Genomic DNA, 25,532 nt, shown 5'->3' with positions numbered 1-25,532 from the left:
ACACGAGAAGAGGCTGGAGTGTGCATGCAGGATAATTAACAGCAGCCTCTCAGGAGCCTTTGCAGCTTCCCCAGACTGTCACTGCTGCCAGAGGATTGTGACAAATGGAGAACTGGAGCCCCCTGAGCTCTGCAGCCTGTGCTGGTCCTGGCAGTGCCCCCTCCCATCCCTGAGGCCCTGTGCTCCAGAGGGGTTTGCAGGGGATGGAGGGGAGGATCACCCCCCTTTGGGGTGCTGAACAACATCCTGCTGAGCATAGGAAGGCACCTTCCTGCTCTGCCCCCTCAGCTGCCCAGGGAGCACAAGGAGCTGTGCTCTCAATCAGTAATTGGGGGTCACAGGGAGCTGTGCTCTCAATCAGTAATTTGGGGTTGCTTCAGGGTGCAGAGGTGCAGAGATGCAGGGTGTGCTCAGGGTGCAGAGGGTGCAGGGGATGCAGAGATGCAGGGGTGCAGAGATGCAGGGTGTGCTCAGGGTGCAGAGGGTGCAGGGGATGCAGAGATGCAGGGTGTGCTCAGGGTAGGTACCAGCCTGGTCAGTTCCAGAGCTGGGGACCAGTGGAGGGCCACCTCAGAAGCAGGTAATGATCCTGAGGAGCTTCTTTGCCTGCACTAATTAGTCCCACCGTGGAGCAGAGCATGTCAGGCCCAGGAGCACTGTGCCAGCACAGCTGTGCTGCTTCCAGCTCTGCAGTCAGCTCCAGCACTTGGAGGGACCCACAGTGCCAGTGGGGACAGGGTGGGAGCTTTGGACTTCCCCTGCTTTTACTGCCATCATCAGCTGCGGGGCCAGCAGCTCTCAAAATGGGTCTTACACTTTCCACAGACTGATTTTGGTTCTCTGTTACCCTGAGTGCATCAATACCCAAAGGTGGAGATGAGTTTCTCAGCACCCCCTTCCAGCACAGTCCTGCTCCAGACCCGGACACCTTCCGTGCCCTCTGCCCTGCAGCCTGCTCTCCTTCTGCTCCAGTCCTTATTTCCCCCTGGTGGACAAGGTCTGTTGCTCCTGCTTTTCCCTCCAGGCACTATGGGAGGTGCTTTGCCTTCCCACCACCCAGCCCAGGTCTGGCATCCTTTGCTGTGAGACATCTCCCTCTGAGAGGATCCCCTGTGTGTCAGAAGACTTCAGGAGCAGAGCTCTGCTGCCTGTGCTTTTCTCTGGGCTTCTGCAGCCCAGGCCTCTCAAATTTGAGCAGAAAGTGCTTCTACTTCTTGAGCAAGAACAAGGATGATTGGGATTGAGCATTTTTTTTTCCCCGGCTTTTATTTTTCTCCCCCTCCCAAATCTTGGCTATTTGCATTGCAAACCTGATTCAGTGGGATGCTGTGTTTGTCTGAAGCCTGCACTACGGAGATGGCTGTGCCCATTGAAACCAGCTTCATTTCTGAATATGGAATGTTCTCAATTAACTCCCTGGGAAATAAACTAGGGATGGTTTAATCAGCCAAGATTTTGATTAGCTGATTCAAGAGATAGTTCTTGTCTCTTCTGAAAGGGACAAAATGATTGCACAAAAATTACATGTCTTGCTCTAATTTCTGGCTCTCAAGAGCATGGGCACTGGGTGGATTTTGTTTATGTAGAAGATGTTTTTGAGTCCTAGCTTATTCTTCTCTAAACATGTCATTTAAACTATACTGTGCTCTATTTTTCATGTAAGTGAAGAAATGCTTGGTGCCAAGGCTGGTGCTCAGCATCTGTGTGCTGACAGAGACACAGAACGTCTCAGGCTCACCAAAGAAAAGGGGCTTTAAAAGCAAATCACCCAGTGGGAAGGTCACTGCAAGAAACACAAAGATGAAAAAACTGCACGGAATCTTGTTGGAACTAACATTTGAGACCATTTTTCTAATCCAATTTCCCAGGTGTTTTCCCTGGAAGGCTCTCTGCCAGGTCCGTGGGGAGAGGCTGTCTTGTGCTGAGGCAGATCAGCTCTGGGAGCAGCAGGCTGGTGTTTGCTGCAGAGAGAGAGGACTGGGGAGGGTTTATCTGTGCAAGTGGAGTGAAGAACTATCACATCAGGGACCTTTCTAGCTGGGAAAGGGGCTCAGCACCTCATTTTTTGGTTTGTGCAGGGCCATTCTGCATCACTGGTGTTCCATGCTAGGGAATGAAAAGACACCGAGGTCTTTCATTAAAACCATAAAAGTGACCAAGATATTTCATTCTAACCACCCACTTGTGTTTGAGTCATGTCTGAGGCATTCAAGGAGATTGTAGGCTTTGCTTGCAGCTCCAATTGTGCAGATTTATTGGGGTTTTTCTGGGTAAATGTGCTTAGGGCACCAGCATCAAGCAGCAGACATGTCCAGCCGCTCTTTGGTGGGCAGAGCAAGCTGTCTGCCTGGGGACTGGATTTGGGAGGAGGTTTTTTAGATAATTTTGCAATGGCAGAAGGAAAGCATTCATGAGAAACAAAGATATTGGGAAAAATACAGCAAGAGGGTCCAGGAGTTTCTTGCTTTACTATTCTTTTACTTGTTCCCTGCCAGTTGTGTGTTACATATCCAAACCTGCTCATTTGCTGCTCTAATTTCTTTGTCTCCTCCATAAAGCTTTAGTAATAAACAAGATACCTGCAAAATCTAAAAGGAGAAGAGGGCTGATTTAATTTTACCTCTTACTCTCAATATCTTGTTATTTCCTTCTGGCAATTAGCAACCCATTCAGCTGAGTTCTGAACAATCCCTCTCTCTTTTGCAGTTCAATATTACAGAGATTACAAGTAGAAATTGGATTAGCCCAGGCTTTCTTATCAAGTGGAAATAGGCAAAATGTTAAATATTCTTCACTCATCAAAAAAAAAAAAAAGCCATTTCTGACTGCTTCATACTGTTGACAGTTTGTACACAAAAACATGAGAGATCCTCTCCTCCTTCCAGAAAGACGATTCATTTGTTTTAATGGTCTGCTTTCAAAACTGAGCTAAAAGAAATAATGAGAGCTTAAAAACGTGGATAGATGACTTCTTTTGCTGTAAAGGAGAGGGCCAACAAGTGGAGGGCAGCGTGTGGAAAAGCAGCTGGGGTGTAGCTCTGCTGCAAGCCAGACGGGTTTGTGCCACATTCGTGTCTCCGAGAAGGTGAAATACCGCAGCATCCCTAGCCTCGGCTGTGGCAGGGCAGGACGGGGCACAGCGGGGCAGGGAGGTCACTGGGGCTGCTGGAAATGGCTCCTTTGGGTAACCCAGCCTTGCAGGGGCTCTTTGAACCCGGGCAGCGATTTCCAGCCCGTGTTGTGAGCCCTCACACCCTTTCCGCCGAGGTACCCGGCTCACCCAGCCCCTGCTGTCCTGCTGCGGGGCGCGGGCACGGCGCTGCCTTGGACAGCATCCCCCGCTCCCTGCGGGGCATCGGGGGCGGCCCGAGCCCCCAGCCCTGCCCGGCAGCCCGGCAGGAGCCGCGGGGCCCGGCCGCGGATCCATCGGCGGGATCGCTGCAGCTGACCGCTGCTGGTGACCGCTCCCGGGGATCGCTCCCGGGGATCCCTCCCGGTGACCGCTCCCGGTGACCGCTCCCGGAGATCCCTCCCGGGGATCCCTCCCGGTGATCGCTCCCGGTGACCGCTCCCGGTGACCCTTCCCGGTGACCGCTCCCGTTGACCGCTCCCGGAGATCCCTCCCGGTGATCGCTCCCGGAGACCGCTCCCGGAGATCCCTCCCGGGGATCGCTCCCGGTGACCGCTCCCGGTGACCGATTCCCAGGGATTCCTCCCGGTGATCCCTCCCGGAGATCCCTCCCGGTGACCGATTCCCAGGGATTCCTCCCGGTGACCGCTCCCGGTGTGCGGGGCCGCAGCCGCCCCGCCTGAGCGCTGGCCGAGCTCGGACACGCCGGGCTGGAAAGGCGCTCCTCGGGTGGCGGGCAGGGGCTGGGAGCCCTTGCGGACATCTTCGCGTTTCTGTGGTGTTTAAAGAGCTTTCCTGAGCGCTCGCACCGCTCCGCCTCACGAGCATCACAGGCTGAAACCGTTCTTCTCCTTCCTGTTACTTATTTTATATTTTTCTGCAAATACGGAACCCATTTCGCGCAAACCCGAAATAGTTCCGGCAGCTCTCCCTGGGCGAGAGTTTACATTCACAGCAGTCCAAGCGCGCCGCAAACAGCTGGCATTTAAAAAGTCTGTCTGAGGCTGATCACTCCGAGCAAGGCTGACAGCAGAATTGATGTGCTGTAAACTGCTGTATTTACTGCTCCTGAAATGCGGGTGGGAGACAGGAGCGGGGTTTACAAGCAGGCTGTGCTGCTGGATGCGGGCTGAGGACACTGCACGGGACCAGCACGTCAGAAGTCAATAATCAGCTATCTCAATGCAACGTGATGATAATATCACAGAAAATGGTGCTGTGTTTCCAAAGGGGAGCTGGTGGGGACCCTGAGAGCAAAGAAGTTGCCTCTGTGCTGACCGTGACATGTCCAGCCCATCCTTCCAAGTCCCAGTTTTGCCTGGCCCTGCCAGGTGATGAATATAATCAATGCAGTAATCATCAATTTAATACATTTGGAAGTGACATCCCTCCTAGCAGCTAGGTTACTTGTAGGCTGCAATTAAAACAGCCTTCTCTTTCTTTGATGGACTTGTGGGCAGAGTGATATTTTTCAAGAAAAAGTCATCCATCATAAAAAAAAGGAGGGTTTTGATGTAATTTATTAGGAATTTGGCGCATGCAGAGACTTGAAAATGTTTCATACTGTACTAAATATCTGTTTTACTTTAGGTGGTGACTATGCTTAGAAACTGTTGGATTAAGCTTAGTAAATTAGTGTGCTGCATTGAGATATTTTTCAGGATATTAACTGTGCTGTTAGCAGGAGATTTTTTTGTGTTATCATCTTGTTCAGAGTTTTTGTGAGCTTTTCAAGAGATTCTTCTTTTGTGAGTGAGTGGTTAGAGGTTCTGGCCAGCTGTGACAATAAACCATGAAATGGTTTCACGAGGTACAAGGAATGATCCAAGAGGACATTGCCAAGGCTGGTGAGGGGCTTGGAACACAAACTCTGTGAGGAATGTTTGAAGGAGCTGGGGTTGTTTAGCCCGGAGAAGAGGAGGCTCAGAGGTGCCCTTATTGTTCTCTACAGCTTCCTGAAGGGAGGCTGCAGACAGGTGGGGTTGGTCTCTTCCACTGGGCAGCACTGACAGAACCAGAGGACACAGCCTCAAGGTATGACAGGGAAGGGATAGGTCAGATATTAGGAAGAAATTTTTCACCAAAAGAATGATAAAGCACTAGAATGCTCTTCCCCGGGGAGGTTTGGAATCACCATCTCTGGATGTGTTTATAAAAAGCCTTGCCATGGCACTTGGTGCTAGAGTCTAGCTGAGGTGTTGGGGCACAGGTTGGACTCGATGATCCCAGAGGTCTCTCCCATCCTCATTATTCTGTGATTCTGGGACTCTGTGCCTTAATCACCCAAAACTTTCTTCCTTGTGCAGAAACAGCTCCACCAATCTTTGCTCTCAGCACACAGATCCTGGGTGGCCTCAGCTGATGTGGAAGAGGGAAGATCCCTTCCCTTGCCCGGTGGAGCTGCAGGAGGCTGTGCAGGAGCCACGGCGCAGGGCTTTGCGAAGGGCAGCAGTGGGGCTGCTCTGCCTTGGGCTCCTCCTGCACACCCCGCACTCTGGGCACTCTCATGATCAGCCCTTGGTGGAAAATTGCCCCCTTGTGCTGCATTTGGGATGTTGTTTTCTAGAGGCCATAGGGCAGGAAGGGCAGAGCCCCAGGGGTGCTGAGCCTGGCTCAGTGCTGAGCCCAGCTCTGGTTCTGGAGCCCTGGGCAGAGCAGGAGGGGGTGGCACTGAGCAGCACCTGCAGTGCCACACTGCTGCTGTGATGGATGAGCTGACAAATGTCTGGTACTGCACAGGTGCCACTTTACTGCTCCTGCCTTTTTTTTTTAAGTGGCATTTATTTCTCTTTTAACTAGTGAGAGCTTTGAGCATGTTTTTCAACAGCATCCAGACCATTGTTTGGTTTTTATCCATATTCAGTCACTTTTCCTGCTGCCCTTGGTAATTAGAGCTGGGTGTTTTGTTCTGTCAAACACTTCACCACACAGAAAATGTTGTTTTGGTTGTCTTGAAACTACTGATGAAAGAAAGCATCTGGTCTGTGTCAGGGATGATTTGAAGCCTGGGACTTTCTGAGGAAGGTCTAGAGGCAACTGGGGTCTTCACTTTGCTATTTCTGACACCTACCTGTGGCTGTACAGAGGAAATTGGGTTCCATGGAGGCTTGGCTAAGCTGTGACCAGGGTTTCACAAGTCCCTGTGGCTGCAGAATGCATCAGTATGCCAAGGGAGTGAGGAGCTGAACCAGCCTTGAAATACAGCAGCAGTCTTTGAAAATGAGGAACGAGCAAATAATGTGCTATGTCGTGATGGTCTCCATCTTTATGGTAAATATCAAGTCCCTGAAAGGAAATTAAATTAGTTGTGCTGCAAAAAAACAGTGTTTAGTCCTCCCTCCTCCCCCTGACGAAGCGCCCATGCTGGTTCTGTCAGGGTGTTGGTGTTCCTGTCAGCACACCGCAGACAAACCAAGCCCTGGTGAGTTTGGACCTGGTGCCAGCTGCCCCTCAGAGCTGGGCACTGTCCCCAGCCCCGTGGGGAGGGAGCAGGGACATGGTCCATGTTCCATGGGGACCAGCAGGGTCACTGCTGGGAGCCTCTGAGACAGCACGAGCTGTCACTGCAGGAGTCTCCCCTCTTTTCAAAGCCAGGAAAACCCTCACCAAAACCCTCTCCTTGAGGACTGGGGAGTGTAAAATTGTGGTGGAGGTCAGGGGCTCTGCCAGGAGCGCTGGGGATGAATCCAAAGGAAGAGCAGCACCTGGGATCTCACAGGATGTTCTGCTGGGGAAGGAACCCGCAAGGATCATTGAGTCCAGCTCCTGTGGGAATGGCCCCCATTGGGATCAAACTCACAAGCTTGGTGTCCCAGCACCCTGCCCAGACCAGCTGAGCTGATCAGGTCACAGAGGACAGACACCTTCCACATCAAGGAGGAGAAGGTAGCAAAGGTCTCCTGCTGATCTTCCCCACCATAACAGCAGGTCACCTAAAAGAGCGTCTTTGGTGATGCTGAAACCACAGTGGTGGCTCTCTGAGATGCTTTTTGTCTGGCTGGGGCAGGGGCAGCCCAGCCTGCAGGGAGCTGAGGCCTCCTGGTTGCTCTCTGTGCTGCTCCAGGCAGAGCAGATCCACCATGGACCCCCTGTGTGACTGCAGCACCTTCACAGGGTCTCACTGAGCAGGGAGGGAGCAGCCTTGAAGCAGCAAGAATAAAGGAGTGTGTTTTATCCTGAGCCTACCAGATTTACTGTGCTTGTTTGCATAGAAGGTCAGTTCAGTTTACCTTGGAAAATCAGTGTTTTCCAGATTACTGGCTTTTAATGAGGACCCTGCTGCCCTGGTGCCCCAGAGGGAGGCACAAGGAGCAGAGCTCACAGCTCTGGGCACCAGCATTGCCAGTGAACGTGGGTGTGTGCTTTGCAAACTGGATCTGGGCAGCAGCTGAGCTAATGAGAATTAGATGGCTTAAAAAGGCAAGGAGCTGCAGAGAGAGCCATGTGAAAATATGACTATGAAAGTGAATTAAATACTGAACCGTGACTGTGCAGTGATGCAGGTGTGCAGGGCAGCCCCAGTGCTGCTCCCCTTCCATCCTGCTGAGCACAGAGCCACGCCTGGCACAGGGTGGGAAAGAGGCAAAACTGCCCCATCTTGGTATCATCTGCCTAAATGCCAAGGAAAGATGTGCAAGGAGCAGGAAGAAGCCAAACCCTGGGTTAGGTGAGCAGAGCATCCTTGGGAGGCACTACACTTCAGCCCAGCTGGTGAGGGAAAATCCTGTTGATACAAGGGCAAGTAGGAGGGAAGAGATCATCTCTCAAAGTACAGAAAGGGTTCTAAGCCCCAACCCTGCACCACTGTACGACAAAATTAATATGGGAAAGCTTCATGCAAAATCCTCCCTTTGCTTCTCTCCATTTCTGGACACTTCTTCGCTCCAATTTTTTTTCCCTCTATGTTCCAGAGCTTTGGAGAAAATCATGTTTTGTTGCTGGGCTTTCAGAGGCCCTAACTGTGCTCACCAGGGGCTCAGTGATGGAGCACATGCCAAGGGAAGGATAAAATTATTCATTTTGCTTAGGAGAAGGCAGCGTTTCCCTCCCCTCCAGGAGCCCCACGGGAGCTGCTCCCCACAGGTATTTTAATCTGAATCATTGTGCTGCAGTGCTGGACGTGTCCCACTTAGGTGCTGATCCACGTGGGCTCTGCAAAACTTTGCCTTTTTCATATAATTTGGATTTTGGGACAAACCTCAGTCTGAGGGGATGATGAACCCTGTGCCAGCTCATTCCTCGTGGATCCCCATAGTGGCACTCTCAGCCCCACTGGGAAAAGCAAATTCCTGCTGGGTTATTTCAGGCTCACTGTCTTTATTGTTGACTGGATAGGGAGCAGGGCAATTGTGCCTGCACCAGTGTGGGCACCTTAGAATTATTCCTGTGAAGCACACCACAGATTTATGTCATACAAGAAACATTTGGCAGCAGATAAAGACCATCCCTTAAAGTAAAGCCAGGTGTGCACCAGGGGAAGAAATGAAGCCCAAACCTGATACATGCTCTGAATCCTCCTCTGCCTGTGTCATTGGAAGCTGCAGGTGGCTGGATGCCCTTCTGGCTGTGGACAGCCTTGGCATATGGTTTCTGCTGCTCCTTTGCATGTGGCACACCAGATTTTGGAATTCCTTTTATAAGCAATACCATAAGAGAGGTTTGGGGTTTTTTCTTAAGCAATCAGGTGGGCATAAGGGAGGTATTTGGATAGGTCTTAGGAAGGATTTACCAGGATTCACCAGAACATAAAATGATGGGCTTGGAAAGTTATTTCATTCTTTGGAATTATTCAGCTCCTGACTGGCATCCAGTATTTGGTATTTCTGTGCCTGGAATAATTTCTCTCGCTCTGGGGTTTGTGTAAAACATGTTTCATTGAGCTCAGAAGCTAATGATCAGAAGTGACCATCTGTGACCCCTTAGTAGGCATCTGGATGCATATTTGCCACTTCTGAGGTGTTGAGATAACGCAGCGCTGTTGCTGATGGGGCTGGAAGCTTTATCATCAGATATAATAATCCATTCCAGCTGCACTTGTTGTTTTTTAGTCTTTCCTAAATGAAAATGAGTTCTGCAGGTGGTTAATGCTGGAGGATAATTTGTTTCCGTGCTCGTTTGAAGCCTTGTAGCAAACCCAAAGCTGTGAATAAAAGATGGAAATAAAAGTAGAACGTGATTTCAGGAAAAAAGCCCTTCCATTTTCTGTGCTGGTGAAGTGACTAAGCCGTGTGGCTGCTGATGCAAACCTTTCATCTGCCCAAGGAAAAGGGTTATTATCTTCAGCTGAAGCTGATGGGACACTGAGCAGCATTTGAGCAGCACATCCAGGCAGATATTTGCATGAGAAACGTGAGGATGGGACTTTGATGTATTTGCAACTTCTGAATTCCCGTTATGTTTTTGATTGTACTGCCCTTTGGGAGTGCCTGGGACACCTTTCCTTTGGCTGAGCTGAAACCCAGGAAGGGAATTTCATGCTCCTCTCCTCCACATTATCTTTTTCATTCTGAGATAACTTTTCTTCTCCTCTCTTCAGCTGAAGTCTGGAAAAATATGTTAAGGACAGCAAGTCAGAGGCCATCAGCCTTGCCTTAGGGAGGCAGGGAGATGCTGGGAGGGGGAGAGGCTGGATTGCAGACCCCTGGCTGGTTTTGCTTCAAGGAGCCTCTGCAGGTCAGCAGCAGCACTGGACCAGGACATCCCTGACCCTGCTGAGCCCTCCTGGGATGTCCTCTGGATATTCCCTCCTCTGCTGTGCTCCACTGGGCTTGCTTATTAACAGCTCATGCAAATCATCAGCACAGGAAGTTTCCAGAAATCGTATTTTTTTTCCTGGTGGAAAACATTGATTTGCTTTAAGAAAATGTTAGGTTGATCTGGACCAACGAGCTGGAGGTTCTGACCCAAGAGCTGGAGGCTGCCTGGTACCATCACCCCCCCACAGGTCTGGCTGCTGGGCTGCTCAGCCTGGTGCCATAATCCCTGGGCTCTTGGACACCCTGATGCCACAGGTCTTCTGTCTGGGATCGAGTCTCAAGGATGGCAGCGTGTTTCAAGAAAGGCATTTACAGAAATAAAAAAGCTTATGAGCTGCTGGAAAAGCAGCAGAGTCAGTGCAGGAGAGCCCTGACAAAAGCCTGTCCATGGACAACCCCCAGTCAGGGACATGGCAAGAGAGATGTGACTTCCCAGGGATCCTCATTAGCTCAGGTGCTCATCAAAACACAATTTAATGCTGGGTGGGGCTTTCTGGGGAGAAATGTTTTTCTTTCTGGGGTCTGCAGGAGGCACAGCCATTACTGTGGGCAGCCTCTTGCTTGCACAAGCCATGCATCAGTAATTCCTCTCTGGACAAGTTCACTTAATTAAGCCCACTGAGGGGATGCTCTCACAGCATGGCCATTGCTCTTTAAACTCCTCCATTGCTCTTTAAACTCCCACACACACGGGAGGAGTGTCACACTTAGAGGTCTTTTCTTGTCCTTTGGAATAGTTGGATGTGAACCAGGAGAGAAAACTCTTTCCCTGTTGCCAGTGTGTTTATCTGGTCAGATGACCCCAGTGTCTTTAAGAGGGGGAGTGGTGAGCAATAAACTGTTCTTTTTGTGGCCACAGCAGTTCATGGCTTGGGCTCTGCCTTTTCAGAAGGTGGTCTGGGTGGAACTCTGAGCTCTTGTGTTTGCTCCCTACTTCTGTTGGAGCAATGATGTGCCACGTGGCAGATGGAGGATCTCCAAAGTACATCTTTGCCTTGGAAAGTCGCCTCAAAGGGTGCACACCCCCAGCAAGACTGGGGATGCAGGGTTGTGCTGCTCCATGCTACAGCCCCATTGGTTGGATTTTCAAAAAGACTTGGATTTTCTTGATTTTTTTTTCTCCTTCGAAAGAAAGACTTTGTTTTGGAACAAGATCAGATATATGAGGGTTCTACTATGCAGAAAAAATTGTATGACACAGAAATCTTTAATTATTCCTTCATTTCAACCTAAACTTCATTATATTCTGCTTAGTTAGTTGGGTTATGGCTTCAATAAGCTCTTGAATTAGTCATATTAATGTAATAAAAATCGAAAGCTAATTCACAGCCAAGTGTTCTGGTACTTGAAAGACTTTTTAAATTATTTTCCTGAAAACATGAGAACAACTTGTCACGATTTTTCTTTTAAGCTTATTGTTGTGTACAGGAGTGTTAAATATTTGGCATCTGAAAAAAAAATTGGTAACTAATGCTCACGTAAATGTTTTTCTTCTGAAGGGATTTGTGATACCTGATTGCTCCCAAAATGTCCTCTGAAGGGAAGCTCTGGCATGAAGGGTTAGGGATGACAAGGGGGCTCATCAGGAGCTGCCACCTCCCATCTCACCAGCCCTGAATCCCAGATCCTGAATATTGGTGTAATAAAAATCCCTACTGGCATAACCCAGGTGGGACTTAGTTACTGCAGTATTAATCCACCAGATCAGCCTGTAAATTGTTTTGTGGCTGGGTATTGCACGTGGCTTTTGCTGTGCAGCTCCCAAGCTGGGCCAGAACCCCCCTGTAGGAGTGGTGGGGACGTGGCTCTGTGTCAGCAATGTTCCCAGCAGGCAGACTCCTGGGGGATGGAAACAGCCTGCTCAAGTACCCATTGATTTCTCCTTACAGTTTTTCATCTGAACATTATCATATTTTTTTATTAAGTCAGCTTGTGACTTCAGTAATTTCTTTCATTAGCCTTATTCTGAAGGCAGGATGGCTTAAAATTAAAAGCAACTTCTCAGCTGCGTTAACATTCAAGCACAATTAAGTTAAATCATACAATGGCAAGATGTGATGAAATAAAAGACCAGTTTGAGCAGCAGCAGATCGATTATGACAACGCAGAACCACATGGAATACAATAATAGGGGCTTTTTCTCAGTAAGATGCCCTAGCTGCAAACCCATAACCACGTCAGTAGGTGTTTATAAACAATAACTGTCTTCTGAAAAATATTATTGAAACACTTTGTGGGTGACATTGCTGTCACAACTGCTCTTATGCCTGTGTCTGCAGGCAACATTTGACTTCCCAGACTGTGTGCTGGAGAGAGCTTTGGGGAACAACCAGCCAGGTCCTGGGGCTGTGCCAGGGCTGGAAATGCATCTGCTGGGGGCTCACCTGAGCTCCTCTGCTGCTGCACTGCTGCAGCTCCGTGTTGGGAATCACTTGCTGCAGAGTGCTGGCAGTGCCAGAGCCCCTGGGACCAGGGGTGGCTCTGGGGCACACAGCTTTGGATCCGTGGGTTCAGGGGATCTGGCCATGAGAACATCAGGGAAGCTGAAGCCCACAGCTCCCCAGGGGGTTTTGTAGGATTCAGGGAAGTAATTCCAGGGCTTGAGGAAGATAAGTGTCCAAGAGATGAAGAGAAAGTAGTGCAGAAGCTCATTTTGCGGAGAGGGGCAGCTGCAGCTTGTGCCAGGGCTCAGCTGCCAGCCCTGCAGGGGTGTCCTGCACCACGAGGGGCCAAAACAGGAGGGGACACCTTCTCACCAGGGCAGGCAGCAGCACCCAAAGGGGCTGGGCATCACCACCACCTCCTTTTGCAGCAGGAGATGGGGGCAGCCCAGGCAGCACCTCCTGGGCTCAAGGCACTTGAGCTTGCCTTGGTCTGGGTGTCAGGGCAGGGCTGCAGGAGGATGCTGGCAGGGAAAGCCCTGATCCACTTATGCTGGCAGGTTAGACAGAGCAGGGATGAGTTTAGGCAAAGAAATAACTTCCCAGGATACAAATGGATGGATAAGGTATAATTCTATTAAGGGGTCGTTCCAGTCCTTGAGTGGCACTAATGATTGTGTGGGAATAGGAGGCACAAAGAGATTAGCAGCAATCTTTATTTCCCAAGCAGCTTGTCTGGTGAGATGTTGTTATGTAAACGAAATGTTCGTGTGTAAGGAGTAATTGTGCCGTTTTGTCTGGAGGCAGTCCCGGGCTCCTAAGGGCAGAAGTAGGAGAATTGGTCCATTGAGAAAAATCTATTTTGCAAATTTTTATTCTGAGTAAATGGGGACAAACACATTCCTGTGTGAGTGTCTCACCGGGGTATTGCCAGGCTGGATGTTTGTAAGGAAGTCAGAGGAGCTGGTGTGCCAGGTGGGCTGGGTTCCCCTTGGGCAAAGGTCCCTCCTCGGGGGGGATGTACAAGTGCCCATTTCCCTCTCAAAAATAATCCAAAATAATCTGTGAACCTGTTCCAGCTGCACAGATGCTGAAGATGCCCTGGGTGAACCAGCCCTGCTCTTCTCCACAGGCTGTCCCCCCAGGTGGCTGGGGCATGCTGAGGGGGTGGGAGATGTTCCAGGGGGGCATCTGGAGTTAAGCCTGTGGGAATTCTAGCTGCAGCCTTCATCTGTCCTCTATACTAAAGTTGTCTTTCTTTCTCTCTCTCTCTTTTTTCCTGCTTCCTCCCTGCCTCGTTGTCCCCCTCTTGCAGCAATGTGGACACCAAGGAGCTGTGTGGTGAGTGCAGCAGCAATCATTGTGTGCATGAGGGGCTTCAAAGGTTGTGTGAAACCCAGCAGAGATTGCAGTGCTGTGGAGCTGGGGATCTCAGCCCTGCTGCTGCTCTGCTCCTTATTCCACAGGAAAATTGGCAGAACTTTTTTCATTTTCTTGCAACACAAATGGGATCAATGCTGAGCAAAGCACATGGACATGGACCCTGTTCAATAACAAGCTGGAGTTTAATTTCTGGAGGTGTTGTGGCTTCCAGCTTTGCTCAGAAGTTCAATAAACCCATCTCCCTCTGCAAGACCTGTAACATGTTCCTCCCCAGGCCAACTTTCCTGTTTCCCAGCAGGCTGCCTCAGGGTGCACTACCTCTGCTGTACCTCCCACAGCTTCCCAAAATTAAAGGCTGAACAGAAAATCCGTGATAATATTTTGTCCCACACCTTGACCAGAAAGGGAATGTTTCCTGCTGGGATTTCTGAAGGGCTTTGCTTCATTAGGAGGTGACTCAAACTGCTCACTCAGGTGTATTTTTCTATGGATATTGGGAAGTGTTTCCTGCACCCCAGCTTGTTGGGAGGAGATGGGTAGAGAGGTGTGTGGCCTTGCAGAGAGCTCCTCCATCTCTTCTCCTCCCCTCCTGTGCCAGGATACAGAAGAACATAAGAAGCCACCTCAGCAGGTCTTCACCATTTACCTTCATCACTTTGCAGCTAATTCCAGCCTTTGGAGGTCTGGCTGGAATTGTGGGTTGTGCAGACAGAGATGGGGCTACTGGGTGCCTGTGCCAGCACCAGGCAGTTACTCCTCATTCCTGAAACCTTAAAGACTTCTCTGCCCATGGGTGTGCCTGCACCAGGACATTGTCCAGGGTTTCTCTCCTCCTGGTGTACTCAACCCCTGCCCACACCACTTTGAGCATCCAAGGTGGCAGCAAAAGCAGCATCATTTCCCCTTTCCACTGGTTATTCCTGCTTGTCCTTGCTTTGGTAGGCAAGAAACAAAGACTTCCATAAAATCCTTTTGGTTTGCTGGGGATATGAAGGGTTTGTTTCCATCCCTCCTTCTTGCTGCAGTAGGTCTCCCTGCCAGCTGACCCAAGAAATCAAACCCCCACAGCTCCGGGGTAACAATGGCATTGCTTAACCCCTCACAGCTTTCTCCATCACTCTGATAAAATCAGGAAATTACATGGCTGTCACCCAGTGTGATGCCATCTCACTGCCTCTCCCAGGGGTGAAGCTGCCAGGAGAGAAGGGAGATAAACCCATCACCTCCTGGGAAAGCTAGGGGAAGACAGAGCAAGGAGGATCAGCACAAGCTCCTGCCTAGATCTGTTATCTGCTGAATACCTGCCCTTGCCTGTGATTTATTTGCTTGCTTCTCCTCTCAGTATCAAACATAAACCCCCAGTTTGTCCAAATGGGAGCTGTGGTGTCTCTCTTGAAATGGGTTGTGTGTTATAAAATGTTGAGAGCATCTTAAAAGTTATTTCTTGAGCCCTGCAGCTTCACATGAATAAATAATGCTAAAGCAGCAGAGCTGAATACTTTGTTAAAGTTAGCTCTGTTCTCCTCCCCTGTGCTCCTTGGCCAGTCTCAAGGGCTGTGCTCTGCCCACAATGGCTCATTTCTCCTGAAATGGATGGGTACAGCTTTTTATTTCAGGACTTAGAAATTCTAAGACTTTACCTATCAGATCTGCTCAATTTTTCTTTCCCAAGTAGGAAGGAAAAACCAAACAAGCACAGTGCAGTGAGAGTAAGCTGTTTACTTATCGTGGAACAGCTGCTGTCAGTCATGCTGTGACATTCCGGTTCTGCCAAAATCTTCTTCCCTTTGGATATGTTCTCAGACTGTAAATAGCTATAGGCACTTCTAATTAAGCCAAGAAAACCTAATTAGTGGGATTGTTTCCTGAAGTTTATGTCTTGCTGCACTTCACAGAGATGTCACCTCAGTGTGAAACTCCCTGTCCTAGGCTGAGGAGCAGCACCAGTGGCTTTTAAGGAACAGCTTTTTGTTGTACTCTGTGCCAATCACCAGAAAAGGGAAAGGACAAGGATGGCGCAGAGAATGTGTGGCTCCTTCTGTGGAGAACACGTGATTTTGGGCCCAGCTTGCAGCTCTCTTCTCTTCCTTTCAAGGCATGTTTTACTCTCAAAAGCTTGTTCAACCTGTGATTGTGGGCTGAGATGTAAATGTGATAGGAATGTAGGGAAAGATGTAAGGCCAGTCTCAGCTCATATAAACTGGGGTGAATTGGAAGGTATTTCGATGCTTTGAGTGGCAAAGAATGTCAAGGGAATGGAAAGGGAATTTCTTTTGAGACCCCTTCCTCCATGCCAGCAGTAGGAGGGAGAGAGACCATAAATAATCAAATGCAGAAGTAGGCATAGAAATAAAGAACCTGATGAGTTATTTTCCATGAGAGCTTCTGGGCCTTACATCTCCTTCTTGCAATGGTCCCAAACTTCATGGGAATCACACCACTTTCCATGCCTGAAGGACAAATTCTGACTTTGGCTGAGGATAGATATAGAGTATAAAAATACCCCTGGAGCCATCCTCTCAGGTTTGTGTTACCACCAGTAACAGATCTTGCTGTGCCAAGTACCCTCAAGTTACATTAACATGTTCCCATCATGCTTCTCTTGGTTTTCCCAGACTATTTTGCTGACCATATGGGAGACTATGAGGATGTTTTGGCCTCCCTGGAGATGCTGAACCTCTCCATCCTGAAGGCCATGGACTACACCAAACGGGTGAGTGCTCCTCAGCAGTGCTGTGTCCTCCTGCCCTGCAGACAACACAGCCTCTGGCTCTCTCAGGTGGGATTTGGAATGCATGAGTTGTTGTTAGCATCACTGAGAGGGCTTTTGGAAACTTTATATTAATATAGAGCTGCCTTGAAATCCAGCTTCCCCCTTGTAAGGCAACCTGCTTTACAAATACAGTTGCCATGTGTGAAGCTGCTGTATTGGAAACTAGAGGGCTGTGTGCTTGAAGGACTGCAGAGGAATCATGCAAGCACCACAACTGAGACATAATGACCTGGTTTATATGTGTAAAAAACTCAACCCTGTGATAGTGATACTGGACTATTATAGACAGTGACACTGATCAAGAAGTACATTGAAGTTCATTCATGAATACCTATAAAATCTGAGCTGATATACCATGTAAACATCCCTGATGAGAGGTGCACCACTCATTTGTTGTCTTACCAGGCTGAGAGAAGTGTTTATAGAGCTTCAGTTCCTTTGAAATTATTTTCCTGTCCTTCCACAACACTCAATAGTGCAACTGGGCTGAATCAGTGATATTTATTGCCTCAGGATAATCAATCTCTTCTCCCACTTCCACTTTCAACCACATTTGCATTGTTGTTTTGTGCCACAATGAATAAAAAGCAGTTTTCCTCTTCACTGGTGAGCAGCAAGGTATTACACTGAGGGCCAAGCCAAGGAGGAAGGTTTTGCTTTTTCCAAGCAGTTGTAAGTACTTTCCAGTCCAACTGCAGCCCTCCTGCAAGCAATCCACGTGGAAATCTCCCTTCCATCTATCTTTGAAGCTAAAAGAGAAACTTAAATTACTCCACATTAAAGAAGTGGCAATGATAAGAAGTTGCAGGAGGTAGAATGGGAAATGGCAAATTTCTCTCCCCTCTTGCTGCTGAGCAAAGACCTTGATTTCCTTGCTTGATCAAAATTCATCCATTTTGATTTTTGTGAGGAAGGCAGCATGGAAAGTGAAGGCACATATTTAACATGTTGATGTATTGCCATTATAAATTGAAGGCAAAAATCTTTGGCCAAGCACTGATCTTTCTGAAGTGTTAGTGATTTTTTTATCAACATAATGAAAGGGTTAAAAAAATCAGAACACGAATTTTTTATGATTCAGTTTCTGTGTCTGTCCATGTCTCATTTATATTCATTATTAGCAATTTTCACGACCATCAGGTTTGCCAACTATGTATTTTAAATAAATGTTAACATGCTAATAGAGATCTTAGTAATTCATTCCAGCTTGCTGTTCGTGATGCCTTCCACCACTGCTTTTCCAGTGTGATGTGAATGTACATGACTAATTCTTCCTAATGCTTTGCAAGAGGAAGATGGTCTTGCAAAGCATTTATGGTATAAATCAGGCATCTAAGCATTTGGGTATTACCTTGGATCTGCAGCAGAAGCAGGGTGGTTACTCATAAGAAGAACACCTTTCTCCCTCCTCAATTCAGCAAACTGTGGCAGGGTTCACCTGCCTTAATTGCAGCAGGTCGAGGTTATTTACCTAAACCTGAGCTGGTCACCTCCATCATAATTTTATGGAGAGGAACAGGGAGATCTGGAGCACTGGAGGCACCTTCCTGCTGTGACACTGAAGGATCATAACACCTCATCCCCAGCCAGGTGAGGGAGTGCTGCCCCAGCATCCTCCCATCCCTTCATTTCACCAGCCCCTGGGGTGTGCTGCTCTCTACTGCCTGGCAGATTTTTGGCAAGAGAGCAAACAGAGCAAGACTCCATCACAGAGAGGAGCTGGCAAAGAAGTATTAATGAAAAGCACTGTTCCCCACTGTGATTTTGTGAACAAAGTGGTACAAACCTCATCAATGAATTATTTAAAGGCAGGCACTTTGTTCATGTAAAGAAGCAGGGGAAAAAAAAGCCCAACAGAAAGGAAGCTGTTGTGGGTGGTAGAGAAACCTGTCTGCAGTGTTCAAACAGGATACATTTGTTTTGGAAGGAATGTAAACCTCATCAAGTTCCACCACTTTGCCATGGGCAGGGACACCTTCCTCTAGACCAGTGGAGTACAAAGCCCCATCCAGCCTGCCCCTGGGCACTTTCAGGGGTGGGGTAGTTTCCTTCTGCTCCATCTTCTCCCCATGTGATGCTGTAACCAAGGCTTACAGCTGATGGGGTAGCAGGATGTTTAAAAGATTTAGTGGACATTTTAAAAAACACTGGAAGAGGTGAAAGGTGTCCAAAGCAGCAGGGTTTTGGTAGAATTAAGTCCAGTTTTATGCCCCCTCATGCTCAAGCCTTTGCTGTCCCTACACCTTTTCTTGTGGCCAGATCCTGCAAAGGGCTGGGTGACAATGCTGAGCATTGTGAGTTATGAGCAAACTGCTTTACTTGTGAGCTGCTCCTGCTTCTCCATAATGAAATACACATTTCCTAAGCTGGAGAAAACTATTGATAATTCAGGAGTGTTCCTATTCCCTCCTTTTCAAACAATGTATTTGGGGCCAGCAATAAATGAAGCCTCACCTTTTTCTGTGTTGTCTTTCTGAGAGGTGCCAGCTGACAAGAGGGCATGGAGAACCATGGTATTTAATTGCTGTTTATATTTCTCACCTTAAAAGACAACTGATTATTTCTTGCTTTATAAAAAGAGAAAGCAGCAATTATCTCGTGCTGGAGGAGCTCACAAAGTACCAGCAGTAATTAGATTCAGTAGTGGAAGGTCTCACACAGCAAAACAAAATCTGTCATTGTAATTATTTTCCAATACAGTGATGTCCGTGCTGCATTGAAATCACTGCCGGTGACAATTGGAAATGCAAAGCTAAATTGAGAGAAAGGAAATGAACTTTGGGGTTCTAAATAAAGCTGACAGCAGGAGATCTTCCTCTATAACTCTTTTACTGTTGTGTAGGGCAGTCAGCAAAGAGCAGAACCAACATGACAGGGAAGGATGTGGATTGTGCCAGAGTCAGAGGGTGTGAGGGGTGTGGTGGGAGCTGGGAGAGCACAGCCAGGGTGGTGCTGTCCCTGCCCCTCGGTCACTGAGTCCCCTGCCTTAGGGACAGTGCCCACCCAATGCTTCCACCACCCCTGTCAGCTTTGGGGGGTGACAGAGGAAATGCCAGGGCATGGCAGAGGTGGTGCTTACCACTGCACACTCTCACCCAGACACCCTGGGAAATGTGACTTAGCTTGGTAAAAAAACAGTGTGGGTTTTTGAGGCTGAAAGGCTCAATTCACAGAATTCACAGAATGACCAATTAGCCTTGTTCCTGTCAGGTCCAGCTTCTGCTGCCAGCTGCACTGGGACTGCTCCTCCTTCCAGCTTCTGCCAATTAAGCATTTTGCAGGGCTGACCATGGAAGCATCAGCAAGGCTGACCTTAAGTGGGGAGGCAAATTTTAAAAGCAAGCTGCAAAGAATCCAAAAAAAAGCTGAGTGATGAACATTTTCAAGGATGAAGCTCAGATTTAAAGCCAAATAATTTCTTCCTGGGGATGCTCCTGCTGGGCAGCAGACAGGTCCAAGAAGCAGTGGTGACTGACCTTGGTGCATGCCCTGTTCCAGATGGAAGGAGAGTGCTTGGAAAGCAAAATTACCCAAAACTGGAACCAAAATTGCAACTGCCCAGGCACATGCCAGAATGAGACTGGCTGCAGGGAAGAGTAGGGTACAGCAGGAAGGATTTTTTGAGCAGCCCTGAGGATCTGAGGGTGGCCCTGGACCAGCTGTTTCTTGATGTTCAGCATCACCTTTGGTCCTGGAGAGAGAGCAAAGAGATGTGAAAGACAGCATTTTACTCCTTGCTTGCTCACTGACAGTCTCTCAGTTCTCTCATTTAATGGACCTGGAGAGGAAATATGACCAGGTGGTAACAGCACACACACCCCCTGAGAGCCTTCTCCTGTCAGAGTGCCAAACACCATACGTGCCTTATGGACTGGCACTGGACCCAAAGCAGCTGCAAATGCATTTCCCCTTAAAATTCATTATTCAGATGTGAGAATATGTAAAATCATAAAAAACTGAGTGCACTGACCTTCAATACCAGCTGTTGTTTCTCCAGTAGCAGTAGGGAGCCCAGAGGTATCTACATGCAGGTGAATAGGTTTGCGTGTTATTTGTGAGTTAAATTGTTCCTGCAGCAACCCACCCTTCTTGTCTCTGCCTTTTGAGATGCAGTTGCAGTGAAGAGGAGATGCTGGGCTCCTCAGGCTCGTGGAGGTGCTGCAGCAGATGTCCTCTCCCTGCTGCTAGTGCCAGGCTGACCATGGGTCTCCCCCAGTTTTTAGCCCCCAGCAGCAAACTGCAAACTGCACTTGTTTGAGCAGCTCACTTACAGCCCCAGAGCAAGAACCATCTGCCAGCAGTCTTGGATGCTAAAAATGGTGGATGATATTTTTTGTTTTACAGCACAGCCCAGATCAGCAATATAAAGTGCTCTTATTTGCATTCTTACCTGCCACACTGAAGCTTGCCAAAAGTGATATTGCTCTTTTTTGAACGATGACACCTTGAGATAAAATAGTCACCAGAAATAATCCTCAAAAAGAACATTTTCCTTCCATCCTCCAGCTAACCCTTTATCTCAGCCTTTCATGTAACTTGAGCAGGTTTTCTCCTGCTCTGCTGGATGGACTTGGTGCTCACACTGAGGGTGTCAGGTTCCTGGGACAGGGCAGTGCTGTGCCAGGGGATGGACCCATGGCAGGATGCAACAGCAGCGCAGTGCTGGCAGATCTGGGTTGTGCCCAGCCCAGAAATCTGAGCTGCTCAAGGCTTCTCACAGACCTCATGTTCTGGCCTTGCTTTAAGGTGGTTAAATGAGCAACAGCTGAAGATTTCTGCTCTGGGTTTGAAGGCCATGGGGTGCCACCGCAGTGCAGCACAGCCAGGTCTGAAACACTCCCATGATGCAGTTAAAGATGTAATCATGGTGCATGGCTGTGGCTGAAAAAAGAAAAGCATGGTGATGGGTCAGTGAAATGGTAAAGGATGAGTCAACTCTCCAAGTGTTTTGAATGACACATTTCTGAACAATTTCTGTGTCAATTTCTATAGCAAAAAACAGATGATGATCTCCAGCAAAGTTATGGAACTTTATAGCTGAAGAACAATCTGAAAGGAAAGGAGGTGCCCATTTAGTTTCTCAGAGAATATTTCTGCAACTCTTCTCTGAAGTTGATTTAAGAAAATATTGCACCACAAATTAAAACAAAATGTGCTGCTTCAGTTCTGCAAGAACTGAATTTTCCCCAACTTTTCTGTTCAGACTCCAGACCAGAAAGCTGCTTCTCTGTGTAATGCCACCCAGAGTGATTTTCCTGCCAGCTCAGCAGGGCTGTGCAGGAGATCCACCTGGGCTGCCAGACTGTGGGGAGCAGGGACTGGCAGGGAGATGAATCTTAAGGTCTCTCTTGGAACTTATTTTTAGATTTAGATCCTCATTCACTGCTCTTCTGCTTGTCTGTTGCTGCAAAGTTTGTGTCCCTCTATTCCCACTGAAAAGGAAGAACATCTTCTCTGGAGGTCTTGCTTGTGCTGTCCTGGCTCCAGCTCTCATGGACACCTTGTAGGACATGGTTTTCCTTTCTTCCCTCCCATTTTAGTTCTATTGTTCCTGGGATTTAGGTGAATTGTATGGTGAAGGTGCCAGTGTTGTTGTCTTGCCAAATAGTCTGAGAGCAGCTTTGAAGGGAGGGAGCAAGTCAAAGCATGGGCATGTGGCACAGCCAGGCTGAGCCTTCAGCAGCTCAACCATCCCACACTGCTACATCTGCAGGGTCCTTTGAGTAGGTCCTGTTTGGAAAACAAAATCTGCACTTTCCTTGGAAAACTGAAATAAAATATGTATCAAATTGCTGCCTTGTGGGTACTAAATACAGCTAATTAGGAGCATGTGTGAAGCAGAAGGCTGATCTATAGGGAGGATGTTGAGCAGTAGGAGGCCACTCTTCCAAGCCTGTTCAAGCCTGCTGGGTGAAGGTGCAAAGGGGCCAGAATCCTCTGGATCCACAGGTGAGCTGGGGAAGGGCAGCACAGCCCATGAGTGGGCCAGCAGACACCTGCCCTTCACATCCCTTTGGCTGCACCAGAAGTGATGGACTCCAGGGCAGCAGGGAGGTTCTCTGACAGTGAGAATAGAGAAGCCCTGTGATGAATTGCTTGAGAAGGGTCCTAGGCAGGAAACCTTCAGGACCAGACAAGGTAAGCATGAGATGAGTCCAGCATTGAGATTTGCAGGAGGAGGATTTTATAGCAAAAAACTTTTCAAATCCATATGATGCTGTTGCCATGTTTTAAATCTGAACAGGTGTCTCATTTGGTTTTTTAGAGCTGTTTCGGGAAGGCTGAAGGTCTTTCATATGGTAATGCTTTCATTTATCAACTATTTAAATGCCTGTTCTCTTCAGGTTTCTCCTACTGATTATGTGCCAGGCAATCAGTTTTGGGTCTCTGCTTTGGAAGGGATTTAAAAGTCGGGGGGAGGGAGAGGAGAAAGAGGCAGGTCTGAGTGTTATTTTAATTATAAGAAAATATCTCTTGGAAGCAAACAGGCAATTATGAGCAACGAATTTAAATCAGCCACTCAGAGATTACAGTGCAACACATGCCTGGTTTTTAAAGGGCTGGGTGGGTGGAAGATAACCTCCCCATCATCCTGGGATGATGCTTGATGAGTCTTATATGGCATGGCAATAGGTTTGTTGTCGGGTTTTGTTTTTTTAACTGGAGGAAAAGTGTGGGTGAAACAGAGTTGCCTTTGGCTTCCAACTGAAAAACCTTCTCATTTCAGCAGCCTCACTCTGTGGGTGTGCTTGGACTGTGGTTATTAACAGTTGGAGAAGTCACCAGTGTCCCCAGGCGTGGTAATTGTCAGCCAATTTGGCCAGTCTTGCTGGAAGCCAGCCCTGGGAAGCCTTGTTGGTCAGGTTGTAACCCTGTGAGGCAAAGGGAAGATGTGGGGAGGTCACAGTGGGTCTCCAAGTTCATGGGTGGCACAAAATAATCTATATTTTACATCCTGTAGTCTTAATGAGCTGAATAGTGACCTTTAAAAATGCCAGCAAAGAAGCTTTGAGATGTTCAACAACATTAAAACTCTCATTCCCCAGTATTTGGTCCCCACAAGGACATGGCCATGAGAGCCCATTTTTAAGCATCCATTTGCAGTGTCTGGTGAGGGAAATTTGGCAGTGGTTGGCAAATCCAAGCACTCAACAGCATCAAAATCCCAGTTATGCTTTGCACAAGTAACACATCCCAGGGGTGTTTTCATTAATCTGTGCCAGAATTTGGGCGATTTTGGGTGGGTTCCTGTGGAAGTCAAAAGCTGGAAGAGCTGTGATGGGGCTTTGAGCAGACTGTGCCCCTGTGTTGGCTGCCAGTGTGTGTGGGAAGGAGCCTTACAGACACATGAAAAGCCTGTGATGTGGAGGAGGAGGGTGGATTTGGGGTTTGGACCTCAGCCAGCTGACCAGAGACCCAACCCCATTATTTCCTCAATAATGCACGCTGTCCTTTCCCCACTCCTCTCTCATTTTTGAATGTCACTGTTTCGTTTCCATCTTTGTCATGAGCTTTCTGAGGCTCTCCTGAGAGCTATCAACACAGAAATCTCAAGGCCATCCTTTCAATGATGTTTTCACTCTCGCTGCTCATTGCAAACACTCACGGCCCCCTGTTTGCTGCAGCAGAGGTCAAGGCCAGGCAGTTCAGCAAAAAGCTTGTCTGGAAATGATGGATGGGAAAGAGCAGGCTTGGAGATGTGCAAGAGTTTCTGGCACAAAGCAGCTTCATTGAGCAGCAATTATTACATGATCTCCATAAATATTTTAACTTTTCGAGCTAAGCAAGGAGGAAATAACTCTTCAGGGTGGAATTAATAAGACTAAACCTCATTAAATCTCACTAGGATAGTCTGACAAATGTTTTAGTAAGACAATGGGAAGGATCCCTTTATAGCTGGCCTTTTTAATGGTTTGTTTTTGCAGCCCTGAAGGAGACACGTGCTAGAGGAAAACCTGAGGGATTGCTGAAAAAACCTCTAAGCGTGTGCATTTCTGATCCAGATCCTGAGAGCAAATCTCACAGCTGGGCTGGCAAATGGCCAGTTAGTTAAGTGTGAGAAAAAAAAATCCCTGTTGTTTTGATTTCAGATCTGTTTGGCTTACTAACCCATCAAAAAGCATCAGATCTTCAAAAACACCCCAATTTTCTCTGCATTGGCTGAAATAGCTTTGTACCCAACATCCATCCATCCATCCATCCATCCATCCATCCATCCATCCATCCATCCATCCATCTATTTATCTATCCATCCATCCATCTGTATGTAGGGAGTTCAACTGATTTAAATGAATGTGGGAATCACCTGTTTGATTTTTCCTAAAGCTGAACCAAGATTATAGGCTGTGCTTAGGTAATAAAAAATCCACCATTTAACTACACATCCTCTCACAGCCTCATTGTGCACCTCATCACCTCATTGTGCACCACCCTCTCCTGAGGATCACTGTGTGGTGCATTTCCCCCAGAGACACTGTGGCTGTGAGCAGGTTTTCTTGTGTCAGATAGAAATCATTAAATGCTGCTAATTGGATGTCAAGAAGCCATCAAGAAACTAATGCTTCCATACCAAACCAGGCTGAGGAATCAGCTCTGTGATCAGTTCCCCCAAAGGGTTTTTTCCATCAGCTCATTCTTCTTTTATGATTTAATACAGGAGATAAAGGCGGGGATAAAGGCCCTCTGGGTTCTCACAGAGCTGCTCCAGTTGCCATGGAAATAACCCTTGTTAATAGCTTCACCATAAAACAGGAATAATTTGCTTTGGGGAGCTTGGGGTGCTCATGTTGAGCTGCTGCATGCTCAGATAACCAGCAATGCTGGGACCACTCCAGTCCCATGAGTGTGGTCATTGCTGATGGAATGCAGGGAGCCAGGAGCATCCATCCCTGTCTCATGGCTCCAAAAATTCAGTAATTCCTCCCAGAGGAGTCCCATGCTGGGAGATGTGAGCACACAGGGACTGACTGCCCAGCAGGGTTTTGCCTGGGCAATGTGCTGTCCCAGCAGGCACTGATGGGTGGGAAAGAGTCTGGGAAAAAGTGGTGCTGTTGAACCTGGGTTTCAGGGAGCCTTTTTTCACTGCAAATGTTTTCAGCTCTGGTGCTGAG

General features: G+C 48.1%; 1 protein-coding gene across 1 annotated transcript in view; it reads left to right on the top strand.

The window, feature by feature from the left end:
• Positions 1-25,532, top strand: part of NECAB2 (N-terminal EF-hand calcium binding protein 2) — a gene marked incomplete at both ends in the record, with an annotated part of 69,201 nt that overhangs the window by 38,411 nt on the left and 5,258 nt on the right. The window contains 2 exons of the mRNA XM_084215459.1: positions 13,582-13,607; positions 16,265-16,362. Coding sequence (XP_084071585.1) covers positions 13,582-13,607; positions 16,265-16,362 — 124 coding nt within the window. The remainder of the gene's footprint in view (positions 1-13,581; positions 13,608-16,264; positions 16,363-25,532) is intronic.

This window comes from Fringilla coelebs (genome assembly GCF_963513975.1).
Source record: "Fringilla coelebs genome assembly, chromosome: 14".
Taxonomy (NCBI): domain Eukaryota; kingdom Metazoa; phylum Chordata; class Aves; order Passeriformes; family Fringillidae; genus Fringilla; species Fringilla coelebs.
Note: the sequence above shows the minus strand (reverse complement) of the source record. Positions and strands in the feature narration are given on the sequence as shown.